The sequence below is a fragment of the Phoxinus phoxinus genome (genome assembly GCF_949152265.1).
Source record: "Phoxinus phoxinus genome assembly, chromosome: 13".
In the NCBI taxonomy this organism is placed as follows: domain Eukaryota; kingdom Metazoa; phylum Chordata; class Actinopteri; order Cypriniformes; family Leuciscidae; genus Phoxinus; species Phoxinus phoxinus.
Genome location: NC_136888.1, coordinates 33,302,589 through 33,322,163, shown reverse-complemented (window position 1 = coordinate 33,322,163; position 19,575 = coordinate 33,302,589). Strand labels below are relative to the sequence as shown.

Here is a 19,575-nt window from a genome sequence, read left to right as displayed (position 1 = left end):
CAACATTATAACAAATAAAGGCTTGAAATATCTCACTTTGTATGTAATGAGACTATATAATATATTAGTTTCACCTTTTAAGTTGAATTACTGAAATAAATGAACTTTTGCACCATATTCGAATTTTTCCAGTTTCACCTGTGGACATTTTTAAAAGATGACACTTGGTGGAATTATAGCTGAATTTTTTTATGTGTTTTTTAATATAAGTTTAAATGTATTATTATGAAAAAAAGATTACATTTTAATTTTATTGAATTGTACATGAAATATCTTCTTTCCAAAACATGTTTTACTCTAAAAATATGAGAAAATCAAAGCCATACATTTTACCAAGCTGAGATCCACATTTGAGGTTGAAATATAAAAAAAATTGCTTTTAGTTATAGATTTTGACTAGTGTGAGTATTTTTTTCAGGACCGTTTAACCTTTTTGTGTTCCCACAGCAAGTGGCAAAGCCTTTACCAAGTAAAACAAAAAAACGTAAAAATTTTCAGTCAAAAGTGATCGAAGAGCACCAGAGGGTTAAGTAGCAAAAACTGTTTCCAACATTGAGAATGGTTTTGATTATGTTCTGTTAAGGCTATGTTTACATGGAAACGATCTGAAGAGAAAACGCAACAGTGGCGTTGCGTTATCACTTTTTATTCTGCGTTTAGACGAGCGCTATGGGGGGAAATCTGCGTGCATATGGTGACGCAAAAGTGTTTGTAATTGGATGTAGTGTGCACTCCAGGCGGCTAGGTGGCGATGCGAAGCACTGAAAGTAAAAGAGACGCTGACACTGTGTTTCATGTTTAATACGGTAAAGCTGCTGCTTTAACCCTCGGTGCTCTTCGCGTGTCGCTCAAAAATGACAGATTTTTTTTATAATTTTTTTGTCAATGAAATTAATACTAGCTATATTTTAGTGTGATAATGTTTTGTTATTTTCCTGTACTGGCACATGCCTGTGACGTAAACGCGACGAGAGCAGATCGGTGCCTTCACTGTCTTGCAGACTTTTGCGTTTTTACCCTTTAGACGGGAACACGACGGAGGAGCATTTTTAAGATTTCCACTCTGGAGGGTGGTTTCACTTTTAAACGAAAGGCACATCTGATCAAATATTTTTATGTTTTCGCCCGCGGGTTTTAGTTAGTTACTGTAATTTCTGTATTAGTTCTCGTTAGTTCCTAGTTACTGATTAGTTCATCTTTGTCCAGCTGTTCCTGTTTAGTTCCCTCATTTTCCTTGTGTATAAACACTTCCTGTTTGTTTCAGTTCGATGTTGGTCATCGTTAATGTTATGGTGGTTTTCCTGAGTGTATTCTGATTAAATATTATTCTACGTATTCCCCGTCTTTATGTATTCCGTGACAATAATAATCATAAATGTTTGCAAATCCTCATATTATACTGATTTCTGAAGGATCATGTGACACTGAAGACTGGAGTAATGATGCTGAAAATTCAGCTTTGATCACAGGAATAAATTACACTTTACTATATATTCACGTTCATATTTTCATATTTTACTGTTTTTTAACAGAAGAGACTTTCAAAAGAACTTTTGAATGGTAGTGTATTTAAAATGTTTTCTTGGCATGTTTTTGAAATGGATTGATAAAGGTTTACTCATTTAATAAGTGAAACTCTTACTGTCCTCACTGAAACTTGAAACACGCAGATGATCGTATAGTCGTAGTTCATCCTCAGGGTCTTTTAATGAAAGCGTTTTGCTTGATGTTTTGCTGCCTGATGAGACACACTTCACAAGGACGAATGATGACCATAGTTGTGTGTGAATAGACGGAAACAGACGCCATTGGCTGTAAGAGTTTAGGTATTTGACAGGCTTTGTAAGTGAGTTTATTGGACAAAAAAGATGAAAAAGGTCCAAAAATGTTCTTTGGAGGTCTAATCGCAATTGTTGGGAATTAAATAAAGTCTTATAAATAGTTGATTTATATATTTGATGGATGATTAAATCTAAAGTGACTTGAAATGTGGATTTTTATCAGTACATGTGATTCCTGGGATTTGAACCCAACCTTGCTGTTGCTATCACCATATGTTCACATAAATGTCATACTTACAGTAACACTGTGAGTCCGTCCAAACTTTTGACTAGCAGTACATGGATTATATTGGTTGTGTTGTTAGTTCTCATGGATTATATTGGTTGTGTTGTTAGTTCTCATGGATTATATTGGTTGTCTTGTTAGTTCTCATGGATTATATTGGTTGTGTTGTTAGTTCTCATGGATTATATTGGTTGTGTTGTTGGTTCTCATGGATTATATTGGTTGTGTTGTTAGTTCTCATGGATTATATTGGTTGTGTTGTTAGTTCTCTTGGATTATATTGGTTGGGTTGTTAGTTCTCTTGGATTATATTGGTTGTGTTGTTAGTTCTCATGGATTATATTGGTTGTGTTGTTAGTTCTCATGGATTATATTGGTTGTGTTGTTAGTTCTCATGGATTATATTGGTTGTGTTGTTAGTTCTCATGGATTATATTGGTTGTGTTGTTAGTTCTCATGGATTATATTGGTTGTGTTGTTAGTTCTCATGGATTATATTGGTTGTCTTGTTAGTTCTCTTGGATTATATTGATTGTCTTGTTAGTTCTCTTGGATTATATTGGTTGTCTTGTTAGTTCTCATGGATTATATTGGTTGTCTTGTTAGTTCTCATGGATTATATTGGTTGTCTTGTTAGTTCTCATGGATTATATTGGTTGTCTTGTTAGTTCTCATGGATTATATTGGTTGTGTTGTTAGTTCTCATGGATTATATTGATTGTCTTGTTAGTTCTCTTGGATTATATTGGTTGTCTTGTTAGTTCTCATGGATTATATTGGTTGTGTTGTTAGTTCTCATGGATTATATTGGTTGTGTTGTTAGTTCTCTTGGATTATATTGGTTGTGTTGTTAGTTCTCATGGATTATATTGGTTGTGTTGTTAGTTATCATGGATTATATTGGTTGTGTTGTTAGTTCTCTTGGATTATATTGGTTGTGTTGTTAGTTCTCATGGATTATATTGGTTGTGTTGTTAGTTATCATGGATTATATTGGTTGTGTTGTTAGTTCTCATGGATTATATTGGTTGTCTTGTTAGTTCTCATGGATTATATTGGTTGTGTTGTTAGTTCTCATGGATTATATTGGTTGTGTTGTTAGTTCTCTTGGATTATATTGGTTGTGTTGTTAGTTCTCATGGATTATATTGGTTGTGTTGTTAGTTATCATGGATTATATTGGTTGTGTTGTTAGTTCTCATGGATTATATTGGTTGTGTTGTTAGTTATCATGGATTATATTGGTTGTCTTGTTAGTTCTCATGGATTATATTGGTTGTCTTGTTAGTTCTCATGGATTATATTGGTTGTGTTGTTAGTTCTCATGGATTATATTGGTTGTGTTGTTAGTTCTCATGGATTATATTGGTTGTCTTGTTAGTTCTCTTGGATTATATTGGTTGTCTTGTTAGTTCTCTTGGATTATATATATATTGCTTACCCAAAACCTTTGAAAGGTAGTGGTACATGAAGCGGCACAACTGGTTTCAACATTGATAATAATCATAAATGTTAGATCATAAATAATGTTGAATCATAGTTACATATGTGTTTTTGTTGAGTATCATATTTGATGCACCAGACGTTTTTTGTCTCTATTTATAGTATGAGCAAAAATATGCAATTTGGTGCAGATGCTGATATGTATATGGACAAAAAGTAATCAAAATGTAAATCAATGAGATCTTTATAACAGTATAACATCTACTTGCATAAAATGTATATAAATATCAGTTGTCACTCTGTATCTGCTAATAATAAGATGATATTTAATTAGTTTTATGATCAAAGCTCTAGTTTTTAAAACATACTGTATAATACAATGCAATACAATGATTGAGAGATGAACAAATAAACCTTCCTCAAAAGCCTGATGATCATATTTGAGACTTGAGATAATCAAGATCAGTCCAGTGTTCATCTTGAAATATTGTTAACAATATAAAAGTTATTCTTATGTGTATCAAATCAGTAAAGATTTCACATAAAAAAGACACATTTGTACAATTATAGGCCTTTTATTTTCTATCAGACGACAGACGGATGTTGATCATTTTTAGACATTCATGTATCAGATGATGTGATATGACTAAATGTGTTGCAAATGCAGTTTTCTCCTGGTTAACTCGCTGTGCTGCTGTAGTGGATGTTGAGAAGAGTAAATACTGATAATGGATCACCCAGCTTGACTCAGATTGCTCAGATTCAGACTCCGCGGACTTCAGACTAGCGTGGTTGAGATTCCCAGCCGATGCAATGCGAATCTATTGGGTTTATTCCAGCCTGGAGCTTCACGGTGGCCATCAGGGTCATTTGATTGATCTGTGTGTCGTCCGCTGCCACTTTCTAGATCGTCTGAACCTCAACTCTGTCATTCACTCGTCTTCCATATCTGAACAGTCAGGAGTATTTAGTATTTTTGTCTTGTTTTTTAAGTACAAATATCTAAAAATCCCTTAATCAAGATACAAAGCAAAATGTAACTCTTGTTTTCTGTAAAATGTATCAAAACTAACGTTGAGTTTATGATTATTATGCCCTTTTACAGTGTTGATTTTGTTTTTGGGCTCTACTATTGGGCCCTCCATTTTCATCATGATTTGCATTGTTTTTATTATCTATCTGCCCTGTAAAGCGACTTTGAGTCAGCTTGTAAAGCTGAATAGTTTTTTTGCTTTAATTATTTGCCCAAAAACATGATTTTCTCCATATCCTCCATTGTTGCGGCTCCTCTCTTCCCAGTCTGTCAGTAACGCTCTGTTTACTTCCTGTCTCTATGAAGCCCCTCCTTCTGAAAAGCACACTGTGCTCTGATTGGTCAGCTGGAGCAGTGTGTTGTGATTGGTCGAGCGCTTCAAGTGTGTTTGGGAAATGTCCCGCCCCTTACCATAACCGCCAGTTTAACACACTACTAACTAACTCAACCAGGCCCCGCCCCTTTATTCTGCGTATGAATTATTTAAATGAGGAATATTGTGACGTGTTTGTTCCCGGAAGAAACTCAAGACTACAATGGAGGCGTTTCAGGGAGTTTTTTTGCTTGAATGTTCAATAAACCATTATTTTCCTCATATTCTCCATTGTTGCAGCTCCTCTCTTCCCAGTCTGTCAGGAACGCTCTGTTTAAATGCGAGATTGCGGAGAGCTATACAGGTCGAAGGGAATCAGAAAATCAAAATGAGAGACACATAAAGAACACTTACACAAAATAAAAAGGTGTAAAAATGTTACCTTTAGAGGTACAAGTATCCTTAAAAGGATATATTTGTACCTTTTTACCACAAAAAGTTTCATAGTACAGTACCTTAAGGTATGTATTTGTACTCTAAGGTACTAATATGCACCTTGTCGGAGTAATAAATGTATAATTTTAAGGACACTGCCCCAGTGATAAGCTGTTGTACCTCTAAAGGTAACATTTTTACACCTTTTTATTTGTATCATAAAATCCCTTTGTGATTGGCAGATTATCTTCAAGTCTTCAGGTTTAGCACAGCTATCCCCGATAATCCTGTCACCTGCAAATAAATATTTTCAGACTCCTGGAAGACAACTTGCCAATGCTAGATGAGCCAGACTTGATTTGCCCTGTTATTAGTTAGCACTGATCCAAAGCCTATAGCGGCTGCTTTCTAATGTAGTGTCTCTATGTAACCAGTGACGACCTGGGATGTTCATGCTTTTAAAATGTTGCTCATCTTAATACTTTACAGTATTGAATGAAATATGATATTATAATGGACATGGAACAATAATGGAATGCTATGCAGGATTTCTTTTTTTAACCCCTTATCAAGTGCCCCCCTTTTTTAATAGACATGAAAATGCACATTCTGAACTTAAATGGTTGTAATTCAAGAATGCTTTGGAATATAGATGTACGATTGGTCATATTTTTAAGAAGACACTTGGCAGATTTTTGTAGAAGTGGAATAAATTAAGACCGTTAAACAGAAAAAAAGTTATAGAAGTTTGAGTTTATTAAAATGTACAACGTTAACAAATTTAATTATTCATATTTTTTATAAAATATATATTTTAAAAACCTGGTGGACTCTAAAACTGCAAAAAAAATCGAAGGCAAAAATCTGAACAAGCTGTGTTTCAAATGTTAGGTTGATATCTCAAAAAATTAGCTTTCAGTGAGATTTAGTTTGGGCGCAGTACCACACTTCTCCACTAGTTGACATTACTGCCCATATAAGAGCGGCTCCATTTCCACATGTTGTTTGAGTGATCTGAACCATTATCCATTATTTTTACAATTTTCATAAAATGTATGAAGTAGACATCCTATTCAGAAGTAGTATTGGAAGTTTGGCAGATTTTGAAATGTAAGGAAGTATCGTGTGATATCAGGTCTCGCGATGTAACGAATTGCTTTACGGTAAAATAAATCTGCCAAAATTCTGTCATTACCGCGCTCCCTCACGCTGTTCAAACCCGAATAGAGAAGACGTTGTAAAGAATGTCCCGTCTGCTGTGATGCCGTTGATCTACTAGCCTCTGGTATCTGAGAGTCGCCAACGGGTTTTTCGTCAGTGTTGTCCAATATCTATTCCGAAGCTCTATAGAGAACCTGCGACCAAAAAGCGAGAATACAGCGAAAAAATTCCCGAAACTGCATAGCCCCATAGATATACATAATAAAGGCTAGATGTCTTACGGCGGAGTCTCGAACGGCATCACCCGGCGGCCATCTTGTCACAGGGAAGCTTTCTGTACGGTGAGTGATCGGCCCGAACACAAATACTCTTATCTTGCTGAAATCTTGACGGATTTACAAACGGTTTGGTTTCTTACAAACGTTATTAACGTGGCTATAATTCTGGATGCTTGAACAGGTTGAAATATATAATATTATAATTATTCATAAGTGTGCAGTGTCATAACTACATCTCAGACGTTTATAACAAACCAACCCGTTTGAAAATCGGTAGAAAATTGAGCAAGTTATGGTTATTTAAAAAGTACATGCACCGTTAAAACACAATGTTACGAGTGAGCGAGCCCCCTGTGGCAAGATGGCCGCCGTGTGCAGAAGTCGACCTCCATTGGCCAGCAGCGCGGACGAGACATCTAGTCTTTATTATGTATATCTATGCATAGCCCTGCTTTAAGTGATTTTGCTTCTCATGTAAATGTATCTTGATTCAAAAAGTTTAGATATTTGTGCTGTAAAATGACAGTGAGATAATAATAGTTTGCAGTGCATGTTCTGTAATGTTTGTGCGGCTCATTCAACTCGGATATTCCCCTTTCAAATGCTTTTATGATAGCAAGAGGTACAAGCTTGATATCTTCTGCCCAAAAGCGTTTATGTCGACTACTACACCCGTCCTGTTGTCTGGGGAAAAGACAATATCCGTGTGTCTGCGTTCCAGCCCTTGAGCGGTGTAGCATTATCGGCTGTGATCTGATCTCCAGACAGCAGTTGACCTTCATTCTTCTTCTAATTATTATCGTGATTGAAGCTGTCCAGCGCCGCTCTCGTCCGCCTTTGTAGTGAATTCAAATTAGAGGCAATATTTCACAATTACAACGGCAAACACTTAAAAGTAATCATCGTTTGAAGCAGATAATTGACCTTAAAGGCGTTCAAAATCACAGATCTAACAAATGTAGTTTTTGTCACTTGATAAGGTCATTTTCAGATAGGGGTGGGCGGCATGACTAAAACCTTATATCATGCTATGAGTAATTCTGGACTGTGCTGATGATGGTATGCATCACAATACAAGAGTTATTTTTGTTTGAAATTCTGTGAAAATGTATTTATGTGGAAATTTTTCTTTTGATCATTTTGATTTTTCAAAAAAGTTCATAAAATAAAAAGAAAGAAAAGTCATTTAAAAATGTAAAGCTGAATGTAAAGGTAATATTAATTGTATTTTGGTATTTAGCTTGGTGTTATTTTCATGATTTGTCCCGTACACTAAAACCCCCATTCAAAAATATAGGGTCTGTAAGATGTATTAATGTTTTTGAAAGAAGTCTCTTCTGCTCACCAATGCTTCATTTATTTGATTAAAAATACAGAATTAAAAAAAAATATTATTACCATTGAAAACGACTGTTTTCTATCTGAATATATTGTATATTGTAATTTATTCCTGTGATCAAAGCTGAATTTTCAGCATCATTACTCCAGTCTTCAGTGTCACATGATCCTTCAGAAATCAGTTTAATATGAGGATTTTTTTCAACATTATTATCAATGTTGAAAACAGTTTTGCTGCTTAGTATTTTTATGGAAATTTGTGATATATTTGTAGATTTCTTCAATGAACAGAAGGTTAAATGTCAAAGTCTTTAGTCACTTTTGATCAATTTAATGCGTCCTTACTGAATAAATGTTATTTTTTGATGTTTTTCTTACAAGATTTAAGGTAAGCTTGGTTTTTAGCATCTTTTTGGCAACAAAAACCATGCCGTAGTGAACATTTATCATTACCAAAACATTTGCAACCCAGTGAAACAATAATATGAAACAAAGAATAACTTTCTTGAGACCCCCAACCTTTTGACTTAATTTGTGTGGTTTAAACGCCTCCATAATTCACACCCTGCCAATAACACGTCTGACATTTAAGTTTTGTAAAACTGATTTGTTGAGATAGCCTACATTCAAAATAGTGTTGCTAGAGTGTGTGATTATGTCTCTTTTATTAAGTTTTTATGCAATTTTATAAAAGCTTTTTATCACAGCACCACATGGCATCTTTTTTCTGGCGTATTGCTTTCTTCTTTAATGGTGCACTGGATGTGAAACACATCTTCGAATGGCTGGACACAGTTTGTGGAGTTTTTCTGCTGTGAGTTTTGAAAACTCTGCTTTTAAAAGTTTGACAGAAATCACATCTTTAAAGTTCCTCCTGGTCTCGTTTGGGAAGCTTCCCACTGTGTATTTTCTCCATGTTTCTTTGTCGCTCACACACGCCCCTTGAATATTTATATATATATATATACACACACACAGCATACTGTAGGCTACCACAGAATCTCATTAATACCATTGCATGCTATATACTGTTGTACAGCCAGTCCCAGTAGCTTTCTGTGGGAATTATTCTAGAAGTTACAGAAGCAAGTCTGTACTTGATCACTGATTTCAAACAACTGTGCATTTCTCCTGGGTGATTCCTGATTCCAGATGGCCTTCGGTGTAGAGAACATGAAAACCAACAACACAGGCAAAATATTCAAATGCATCTTCAGTGTAGTCTTCTTATTGATGTCACATTTATTCATATTATATCGTGCTAGGGAGTATTTCACTGTCATAGTCTCCTTTGTTTTGGCACTGGTTCTTGAAACAAAATGAATTGTGAAAAGTAGTGGTGGACTGATACATCGCCACGGCCGATATTCGTCATGTTTTATTATCGCATCGGCACTTTAAATTTTTCTGTTCGGCCAATATAGCCCGTTTCACACAGAGATTCCAGAAAATACACTGATAATGTGTCCCGGGATCGTTTGATTTTGCTTCACACTGCCAGTGATTTCACACACATCCCGGTAAGATACCGTAAAGACACGTGAAGTCAGGATGAGACAAAGCTGGCGAGCGATCTCAGCTTCAGCGCGGATAGTAGCCTAAGGAGCTCCTGGTCTCTGCTTCCTTCCAGTTTGCAGACATTTTTTCGTTCTTTCTTTGTTGATGACGAACACAAACTTTCTTCTAAGAGCAACAGAGTGGCAGTATGGCACGTGCGTTATCACTATGGCACACCCCTTACGGCATTGATCCTGGCATTTGTTCACACAGGGCGCGTTCCGGGACTGATCCCGGCAATGTTACTAGGTCCCCAACCCGGGATCGATCCCGGCATCAATCCCGGGACTTGTTTGCGTTCACACAGAAGGCACTCAGGCAATTTCGCGCTGTGTGAAAGGGGCTCAAGTCGAAAATCAGACTTTTATTCTAACAGCGCATAGGACTTTTATTTTGACAGTGATGAGAACGCCAGCGCCTAAGCGGGTGTATAAATGTATATATATATATATATATATATATATATAGGCTATATATACATGTATTTTTAGTTTAGTTTCAAGTTTATTGTCATATGCATTTCCGTACAGAGTACCACAGAAATGAAATACAATGTGCCTTAGCACTCTCTCAGCACCAGTCAATAGATAAGGTAGAATAACAAAATAAATATTAATAAAATTAATAAAAGAAAAGGACCTCAGCTGGATTCGCCAAAGTTTGCAAGGTTTATGAAATTGAACACACACACACACACACACACACACACGTGTGTGTGTGTGTGTGTATTTAATTTCATAAATCTTGCAAACTTTGGCGAATCCAGTTGAGGTCCTTTGAATATATCCTTTTTTATATAAAAACAGACTCTATGTATTTTTATTTTATTTCACAAATATATATATATATATATTTGTGAAAAATTATTTAATTGGATGACATCATCAAGAATCTGCCATCTGTTTATTTTACATTATCTTTTATAAATATCTTTTTTCATGTTAATTTATCAAATTATTTCTAATTATGTCAAATCAATATAAATTTTATTTCAGCTTTTGTTTTGCATGTCTTTTTACTATATTTAAATTAAATAATGTGGTATCATACATCAGTTTTATATATAAATTGGCCATCAGCCACTCTCAACCATCAAAAAAATATATATTTTTAAATAATCAATATTGGATCATGTTTGCATGTAATGTGAGCGCTGTTTGCCTGTGTAAGGTGTTGCTGTCGGGGATATTTTTATGAATTTTGGTTGGAGAAACTGTATTTTCCCCAGTGGCCCTCGAGAGCCATCATGCAGAGGTGACTCTCCGCCAGATCCTTCGGCCAAATCTGGATTTCAGTCTCCTACCAAACCATCAAGCCGTGACTAGCATAGTTGTGGCCTTGATTTCTCCAGAGACTTTAAGGCATCCCCATGTACCTGTGTATAAATAGCACAGAAGTCACCTTTACTGAAGCTGGAGCGCGTGCAGCGGCAGGGAGGACTCAGTCTCTTACTCCAAACTTTGATTAATTATCCTCTCCCTGTAGAGCTAACGGGAGACTCACTTGACCTACATCCCGGTGTCTCCAGGGAAGGGAGGATGGGTTTAGGTGCCAGAGAGAGAAGTAGGCCAGTGCAGAGAGAGACGGTCGGTGGGTCTGTCAGAACCAGAGTCATCGTCACAGGACCAGTAAACACATGCACAGTATATAGAGGATTTCAACGTGCTTCATTTGATCTAATATCTGAAATATCACGCAGTCATTTTTGTGTGTAATTTGTGTATAAGCAAGAATAATGTTCTCTATTTTTACTCTAGTTGATTAGCATATTCTGTCATGAAAAATCTATAAATCTTGTTCAGGGGGCGGGGTTTATGTAAATTCTAGGGTTGGTGATGTCACTAACCCGGGAGGAATGTCGTGTAGTTCCTACCAGCCGTTTGTTGTAGTTCTTAAAAAGCCATTTCTTTAAAAGCAAATATCTCCCTTTGCTTTGAACTTTGAGCGTTGTAACTTTGCAGATGTTGTTTATGATCAAACAGCAACATTACACACTAACTACAGTTAGAAAAGGGAAATCATATTTAACCACCCCTTTAAAGCAGGATGGATTCTGATTGGCAATGTTTTTATCGTTTAACAGCTGGAAAAAAAATCTTTCTGAAAGTGATTATATATATATCTATATCGTTTCTCTGTGCTGTTATCTTTACAGTTGTGGTGTGAACTCTGCTATTCTTTAAAGGGGTGGTATAATGCCCCTTTCACAAGATGTAAAAAGTCTCTGATGTCCCCAGAGTGTGTGTGTGAAGTTTTAGCTCAAAATACCCCACAGATATTTTTATATATCATGTTAAAATTGTCACTTTTTGAGGGTGAGCAAAAACACACCGTTTTTGTGTCTGTCCCTTTAAATGCACAGGGGGCGGAGCTTCAAGAGCTCGTGTCCTTTTACCTCACACACACACACACACACACACACACACACACACACACACACACACACACACACACACACACACACACACACACACACACACACACACACACACACACACACACACAAATGCACTGAACATTTCAAAAACTTTGAGCCTTTTATGTTCAAACTGGAGTCAGACAATGATGGAGAGACTCAAGAAGAAGTGACAACATGCAGAAGAACAGGACATTTCTGAATGGTTAGTTGATGAATTTATGTAGATTATGTGTAGTTATCTTTAAGTCATTGATCAGCATATTGTCATGATAATCTATAAATCGTGTTCAGGGGGCGGGGTTTATGTAAATTTTAGGGTTGGTGATGTCACTAACCCCGGAAGAATGTCGTGTAGTTCCTACCAGCCGTTTGTTGTAGTCCTTAAAAAGCGATTTCTTTAAAAGCAAATATCTTCCTTTGGTTTGAACTTTGAGCGTTGTAACTTTGCAGATGTTGTTTATGATCAAACAGCAACATTACACACTAACTACAGTTAGAAAAGGGAAATCATACTTTACCACCCCTTTAATATTTTGAACGATTTCTAGAACTATATCTTTATAGTTATCGCTATAGATCAAATTAAGTTTTGAAAAATTGGTTACTTTATTTTGACAAGCTAAAGTAATGGTAAAACATACAACTTTGTTGTTCATATAATTTTTTCACAGGGAGCATCCCATTTTATTTTACACTCTTGAATCTGCTGTTATCTGCTCAGTAATGTGTTTGACTTCAGGGCTGATGGGAGAAAAACCGGTGAGAGAGAGACAGACTGCTGTCAGAACGAGTGAAGACGCGTTCCTTCATCTCAGGGATTTTTCTAGCATCCCCACTTCTGTTTTTCTCAGAAACCATCAGGAGGCGATTCATGAACTAGCACTATTGTGGCCTTGAGGAAGAAAGTGATCCTCATGGCAGATTTCTCTGGCGATGTGAAAGTCACAGACACCGTGATGAATAAAGATTGTAATTGATTTCATTGCGAAAAGTATTTTTCAGCCACAGGAAGCTCCTCGGGGACTGGTTTGTGGGTTAAGTGAATTAACGCTGCTCTCTACACTCATTTGGTCCCTGTGCCGGTTCTCTGAGAGAAAACTCAAAAGTAATTGAAAGATCCACAGGCGTCTTTTCTGTTGCGTTATCTTTCAGCGGAGACAGAGCCAACTTCTCAGAGTGGAATCTTATACTGCGAGAAAAAATAAAAGCCCACTATATATATATATTTTTCTTTTTTACATTAATCTCAGTCTCGGAAATAGTGCACCTGAAAAGGGGACAGTTTTCAGTGAGTTTCTTGCACAAGCCTTGGATCATTGTGCACAATTCAAATCCAGTTTCTTTAATGTTGCTTAATGGTGTGGTGGATTTTTAATAGATTAAATAGTAAACTGTATATCAAACTAATATTAACTAGCATCTAACCTTACACTACTACTTTTCAGGCCTAACAAAGCTAACACTCAATGTACTAAGACGTTCTGTACTTAGGTTGAATGTATGTGTGTCTTTTTATGTCAACTTGCTGCTGGTAGAGGTGTTAGTGAGGCCAGCAGGGGGCGCTCACCCTGTGGTCTGTGTGGGTCCTAACCAGGGCTCTAAATTAACTTTTTTGATCACCAGCCAATGTGGCTGGTAACTTTCTAAAGTTACCAGCCAATCAGAATATCCACTAGCCAATTTTTTTACTTTAAAATTATTAGATCCTACTACGAAATTGTTTGTTTAGTTTTTTTCTTTTGAGTACATGCGGCAATCTTGACAATACATGACGACATTATTGTGATCAACCACTAGCCATTCACGCCGTCAGCCATTTGGCATTACATTTTCTTTTCTTAGTTTCTCTGTCGATACCCTCCTCATCCCCTGCCTCGTTCCTCTTCTCTTCCCCAGAAGTCTGTCCCGACTCCCAACCACCACCGCATTCCGTTTAATATTAACCTACTTTACTAGCCAACTCCGTCTCATTTCTTGTGTTTTCTGTGTCTGTTCGTTTCCATGGTTTCTCGCACTGGTTTCACTGCAAACTGCGCGCAGCCAACGGCCGTATGAAATGTCATCACGTAGCATTACGGCAGTGTTCATGGGAAATGTAGGAAGTACTGCCAGGGGGATAAATGACCAAGAACAGAGCGGAACAGAGCCTTATGTATCATGCATGTAATGCCTTTATTAACACCCGCCAAAATTAATTTTAACCCGCATTTGGCGGGTTGGCGGGTGTTAATTTAGAACCCTGATCCTGACGGGGACACTCTACTGTCAAAGAGCACCGTCCTTCGGATGAGACGTTAAACCGAGGTCCTGACTCTCTGTGGTCATTAAAAATCCTTTGAAAAAGAGTAGGGGTGTAACCCCGGCATCCTGGCCAAATTTGCCCCTTGACCTCTGTCTATCATGGCCTCCTAATCATCCCCATTGTCAAGTCAAGTCATCTTTATTTATATAGCGCTTTTAACAATGTAGATTGTTTCAAATCTGCTTTACAGAGATTGTTTTGGCTTTATAGCGATTTAATTTAATTTTATCACTACGGGGAAGATATGCAAATTTTCCAGAATGCTTTATCTGTAGAGTGGTACAGGGATCCTCCATAGGGAGAGGCTAGTTGGCACGTCAGCACTGCGTTGTCATCGGGTCCAGGCGAAGGTCCTCCGTCAGATCTGGATCCGGCAGGCTGCGGGAAAACCTCGGGATAAACAAAGACACTAAAATTAGCGTAGATGCCATTCTTCTTATGATGTTACGAGTACATCAGGATTTAAGGGAAGTGTTCCCAGTTCCGGCTGACCTAATCTATGCAGCCTAACATTGAGTTATAGAAGTCTATAATGCATAATGTGAATGCTAGGTCAACGAGATGTGTCTTTAATCTAAGAAGAAACAATCTTTAATCTAGCTTTTACACTGATAGGCTTCATCACTGTCTCCTCTCCACCAGTAAGCTGGTGTGTGGTGGGCGTTCTGGCGCAATATGGCTGCCGTCGCATCATCCAGGTGGAGCTGGACACTGGTGGTGGTTGAGGAGAAAAAGCGCTATATAAATGTAACAAATTAATGAATTAATCAAATAGTGGGGAAATGATGTAATGCAGCATGACTGACATTTATGCCATACCTCTATACTATAAAAACTGTTGGATTCTTGTGTACTGTGGGGTTTTCTCAATGGGATTTGTCTGAGATCCTCCCGGCCTTGATTCTTCTTGTGAGAGTTTCTCTGAGAACTGCTCGAAGACTCTCCCGGCCTCCAATAAAGGCATTTGAAGGTCATTTGCTGAAAGTCTGTCTGTTATTACTGCTGTGCACAGGTCAGTTTAGGGAAGCAAGTAAGTTATGGCGCTTTTCCACTGCATGGTACGGTACGGTACGGTTCGGTACGGCACAGCACGCTTTGGCGCTTTTCCACTGCATGGTACGGTACGGCTCGGTTCGGTACGGCTCACTTATGGCGCATTTCCACTGCATGGTACGGTACGGCTCGCTTCGGCTCGCTTTAAATGGTACCACCTCTGTTGAGGTTCCAAGCGTACCGTAACGATACTAAATGTGACGTGAAATCACTGCAGATCACTGATTGGTCAGACAGAATCGTCACTTCAGCGTCATTGACGATTTAAAGATTTAGATAGCCAGACAACAGCCAACACGGTAGCACCTGTTTTTAGAGTATTTACTTGACAAAAAAAAGTAAAAAACAAACAAACAAGAAATGGCTGAATCGTGGTCAGTGGACGAGGTGCAGACGTTCCTCTCGTTGGTTGCCGAGGAGCGGAAGTAGCACAGCTCTTAACCGCACACGGCTACCACCGGACCTACAATAACGATCAGTCCCACCCACTTTGAAGCGGTACTAACTGCAGTGGAAAAGCAACCGAGCTAAAGCGAACCGAACCGTGCCGTACCGAGTCAAGTCGTACCACGCAGTGGAAAAGCAAAGCGAGCCGAACCGTTCCGCGCTGAATCGAACCGTACCGAGCCGAACCGAGCCGTACCATGCAGTGGAAAAGCGCCATTAGAGTAAGAGACTCGGCCAGTTGTCGACGGAAGACGCAGAGAGTATCAGTGATGGGAATAACGGCATTACTTTTTCCAGTAACGAGTAATCTAATTGATTACTCTTCTCATCTTAATAACGCCGTTACCGTTACTGCCAAAAAATGCGGCGCATTACTATAACTGATGAAGCTGTTTTTTTTTCATCAGACCAACTAGATCTCTGAGCGAGAGGCAAATACTTTTTTTTTTTACTGTTCTTCCTTGGTCAGTGGGCAGGACAAGCGCATACATGCTGACGATTGGCTGAGGTAGAGTAAAATTTCATTGTAAGCCAATCAGAGGTTGTGCGGGTGTTCGAAAGCAGGCATAGTAGTGATGGGCATTCGGCTCTTTTGACTCAGCTCACTGAAAAGAGCCGGCTCTTTTGGCTCACAAACGGCACTTTAAATGACTTGACTATAATATTTCAATTTTTATTACACAATTATTTAATTTCTATAGGCTAAATTTGTAAAAATAGAGTCGGCTCTTCATATATGCGAGCCAGCTCCCGACGTTCACCTAAAAGAGCCGGCTCTTAGAGTCGGCTCATTCGCGAATCGCGAACGACCCATCAAAAGCTCATTCGCGAACGAGTCGATCCATCATCACTAACGCTCATGAATTGCGAACGACCCATCATAACGCATAGTCGGACAGGACAGGACAGGACACACAAGGAACAACACAAGCCAGCCAGTCAGTCAACGAGAGACAGGTATGGCGACGATCGAGCCCAAATAATGGAGGCTAGTCTCACTTTGTCCCACAGCAACATTTTTATTTTTTTTAGATGTGTGTACTGTTTCATGTTTCTGTTAATAATGTATTGTATTAAGTGTCCATTTCATTATAATATTCAGATTTATCATAAATAATTGAACATGCACATGTATTTTAATTTCCGCTAAAGAGGGGTAGTTGAGGTGTGGTCACATTTGAGCATTTAAAATTACATTTTACTTGAAAGTAACGCAATAGTTACTTTCTTAAGTAACTAGTTACTTTTAAAAATGTGTAACTGAGTAACTAATTTAGTTACTTTTTGGAAGAAGTAACTAGTAACTGTAACTAATTACTTTTTAAAAGTAACTTGCCCAACACTGGAGAGTATAAAGGTTATTAAAGGGGTGGTAAAGTATGATTTGACTTTTCTAACTGTAGTTAGTGTGTAATGTTGTGTTTTCTAACTGTAGTTAGTGTGTAATGTTGCTGTTTGATCATAAACAACATCTGCAAAGTGACAACACTCAAAGTTCAAAGCAAAGGGAGATATTTGCTCTTAAAGAAAAGGACTACAACAAACGGCTGGTAGGAACTACACGACATTCCTCCCGGGTTAGTGACATCAGCAACCCTAATATTTACATAAGCCCCGCCCCCAGAACACACAGTCCATGTTGAGAAGAGGAAGAGTTGTTGTAGTCGAGCACATTTGTGAGTCAGCTCAAACTTTAGCATCCGTCTTTTCACATGCAATAGAAAGTCACTCTGTGTGCATCTCACAACAGTTCCTATACGAGCGATTTATAGATTATCATGACAGAATATGCTAATTGAAGATAGTTAACTCCACATCAGCAACATAAACTCATCAACTAACCATTCAGAGACGTCCTGTTGCATTCTACATGTTGTCACTTCTTGAGTCTCTCCATCTTTGTCTGACTCCGTTTTAACATTAAATGCAGAACAGTTTCTGTCATTTTAGTGTGTGTCTGCGTGAGGTAATCGCACCTGCTAACACACACACACACACACACACACACACACACACACACACACACACACACACACACACACACACACACACACACACACACACACACACACACACACGAGCTCTTAAAACCCCGCCCTCTGCAGCAGCTCATTTGCATTTAAAGGGACAGGCACAAAACGGTGTGTTTTTGCTCACCCTCAAAAGTGACAATTTTAACATGCTATATAAAAATATCTGTGGGGTATTTTGTGCTTAAACTTCACACACACACACTCTGGGGACATCAGAGATTTATTTTACATCTTGTGGAAATGGCATTTTACCACTCCTGTAAGTGTCGATTGGAAGACGCTATGGGTGTGATTTATTAGGGAAAAAATCCTTTACAATGGCGACATACACACGACAGCTAAATTCAGTTTTAGTGCTTACGGTAATCCCATAAATCATGCACTTAAATGATGAGTGATTAACATTGTGGGTTTTTTTGCTTCTCTTTTTCAACAGACAAAAACCGGACTTGCCCTTTTGTACGACCAACACACAAGTAACACCTACGACGTCCGCTTAAAGTTAACGAAAGAGCTGTTAATCGTACAGAAGCAGGACGTGGTGTGTGTGAACGGCGGCGACTCGCACTTAAATGTAAGTACTGAGTCTCTGCCTTCGACTCGACCCTGATTCAAACACACTCCGTCGGCACGTTTCTCTTCATTGGGCATCACAGTCGGCAGCAGAAGAGTGTTCTGTTGCATTAGACAAGTTTTCATTACATTTGACATCGCTGTCAAGAAGCACACGCCACTTCTTTGTTTGCTTTGCAAGCATGAGATGCATCATCATCATCATCATTCATAAACGACATCAGTGGCATCAGGCTACGGCCGCCATTTCAGAAATTATGCTGTCAATACACAATGGAAGTCATTAAATGTGCACAATGCATGCTGGAGAATCCAATATAGTCATAATCAAGAGAGTTTTAGAGCGTATTTATAATCCTAGTTATGTATTTGGATTCATAACTAACCTGCTTCGTCATTTAGAGTCACTTTGACCCAGAAACACATGTTGAGTTTTAGGCTCTAAAGTAAAAAAAGGAAAGTCTCAGCTTTCTAATGGAATAAATAATGATCTTTATAGAGGTTGTGTAAGTTTTGGCCATCATAAATCTTCGTTATTGAGAAATTGTTTGCATGTTATTAGAATTAGATGAGTGTTATGAAGTTGTTTCCTATTTGAATTGACTAACCTGAAGGTCACTACAGTAAAGATAAGCATTCATTGATTGAATGTCTCGATAAAAATGATGAAGTTTGACATTTAAAAACATTTGAAACGTTAAACATCAATAGTAAAATGCATTTATCTATTGCCTGATATTTCCTGTATTTAAAAGTTGAGATTTTGTTTTTAATTGTCAGCCAATAAAACACATCAACAGTAAATTTCATTTATTGTAGGCCTATTTTTTATTTATGAAAGTGGAGACTTTTTGAAAAAACTAAACAAAAACAAAAACAGTACAAAAATCAACAGTAACATTTATTTCATTGCCTGATACCTCAGTTGAGATTTTATGTATTTATGAAATGTGAGACTTTTTGTCTTAAAAAAATAAACACACCAACAGTAATATTTAATTATTTATTTCCTGATGTTATCTGTATTTGAAAGTTGTGTTTTTTAAAATTGCAATGCTATTTAAAAATCATAAATACATCAACAGTCTTATGTATTTAACCTTCATGCTTCTATATGACCACT

The 19,575-nt window shown here is 37.7% G+C and overlaps 1 protein-coding gene across 1 annotated transcript in view; it reads left to right on the top strand.

Annotated features, from left to right (window-relative positions):
- sntg2 (syntrophin, gamma 2) overlaps positions 1-19,575 on the top strand; it is an 88,940-nt gene that overhangs the window by 8,460 nt on the left and 60,905 nt on the right. The window contains exon 2 of the mRNA XM_079633268.1: positions 18,316-18,453. Within this exon, the coding sequence (XP_079489394.1) occupies positions 18,316-18,453 (138 nt within the window). The remainder of the gene's footprint in view (positions 1-18,315; positions 18,454-19,575) is intronic.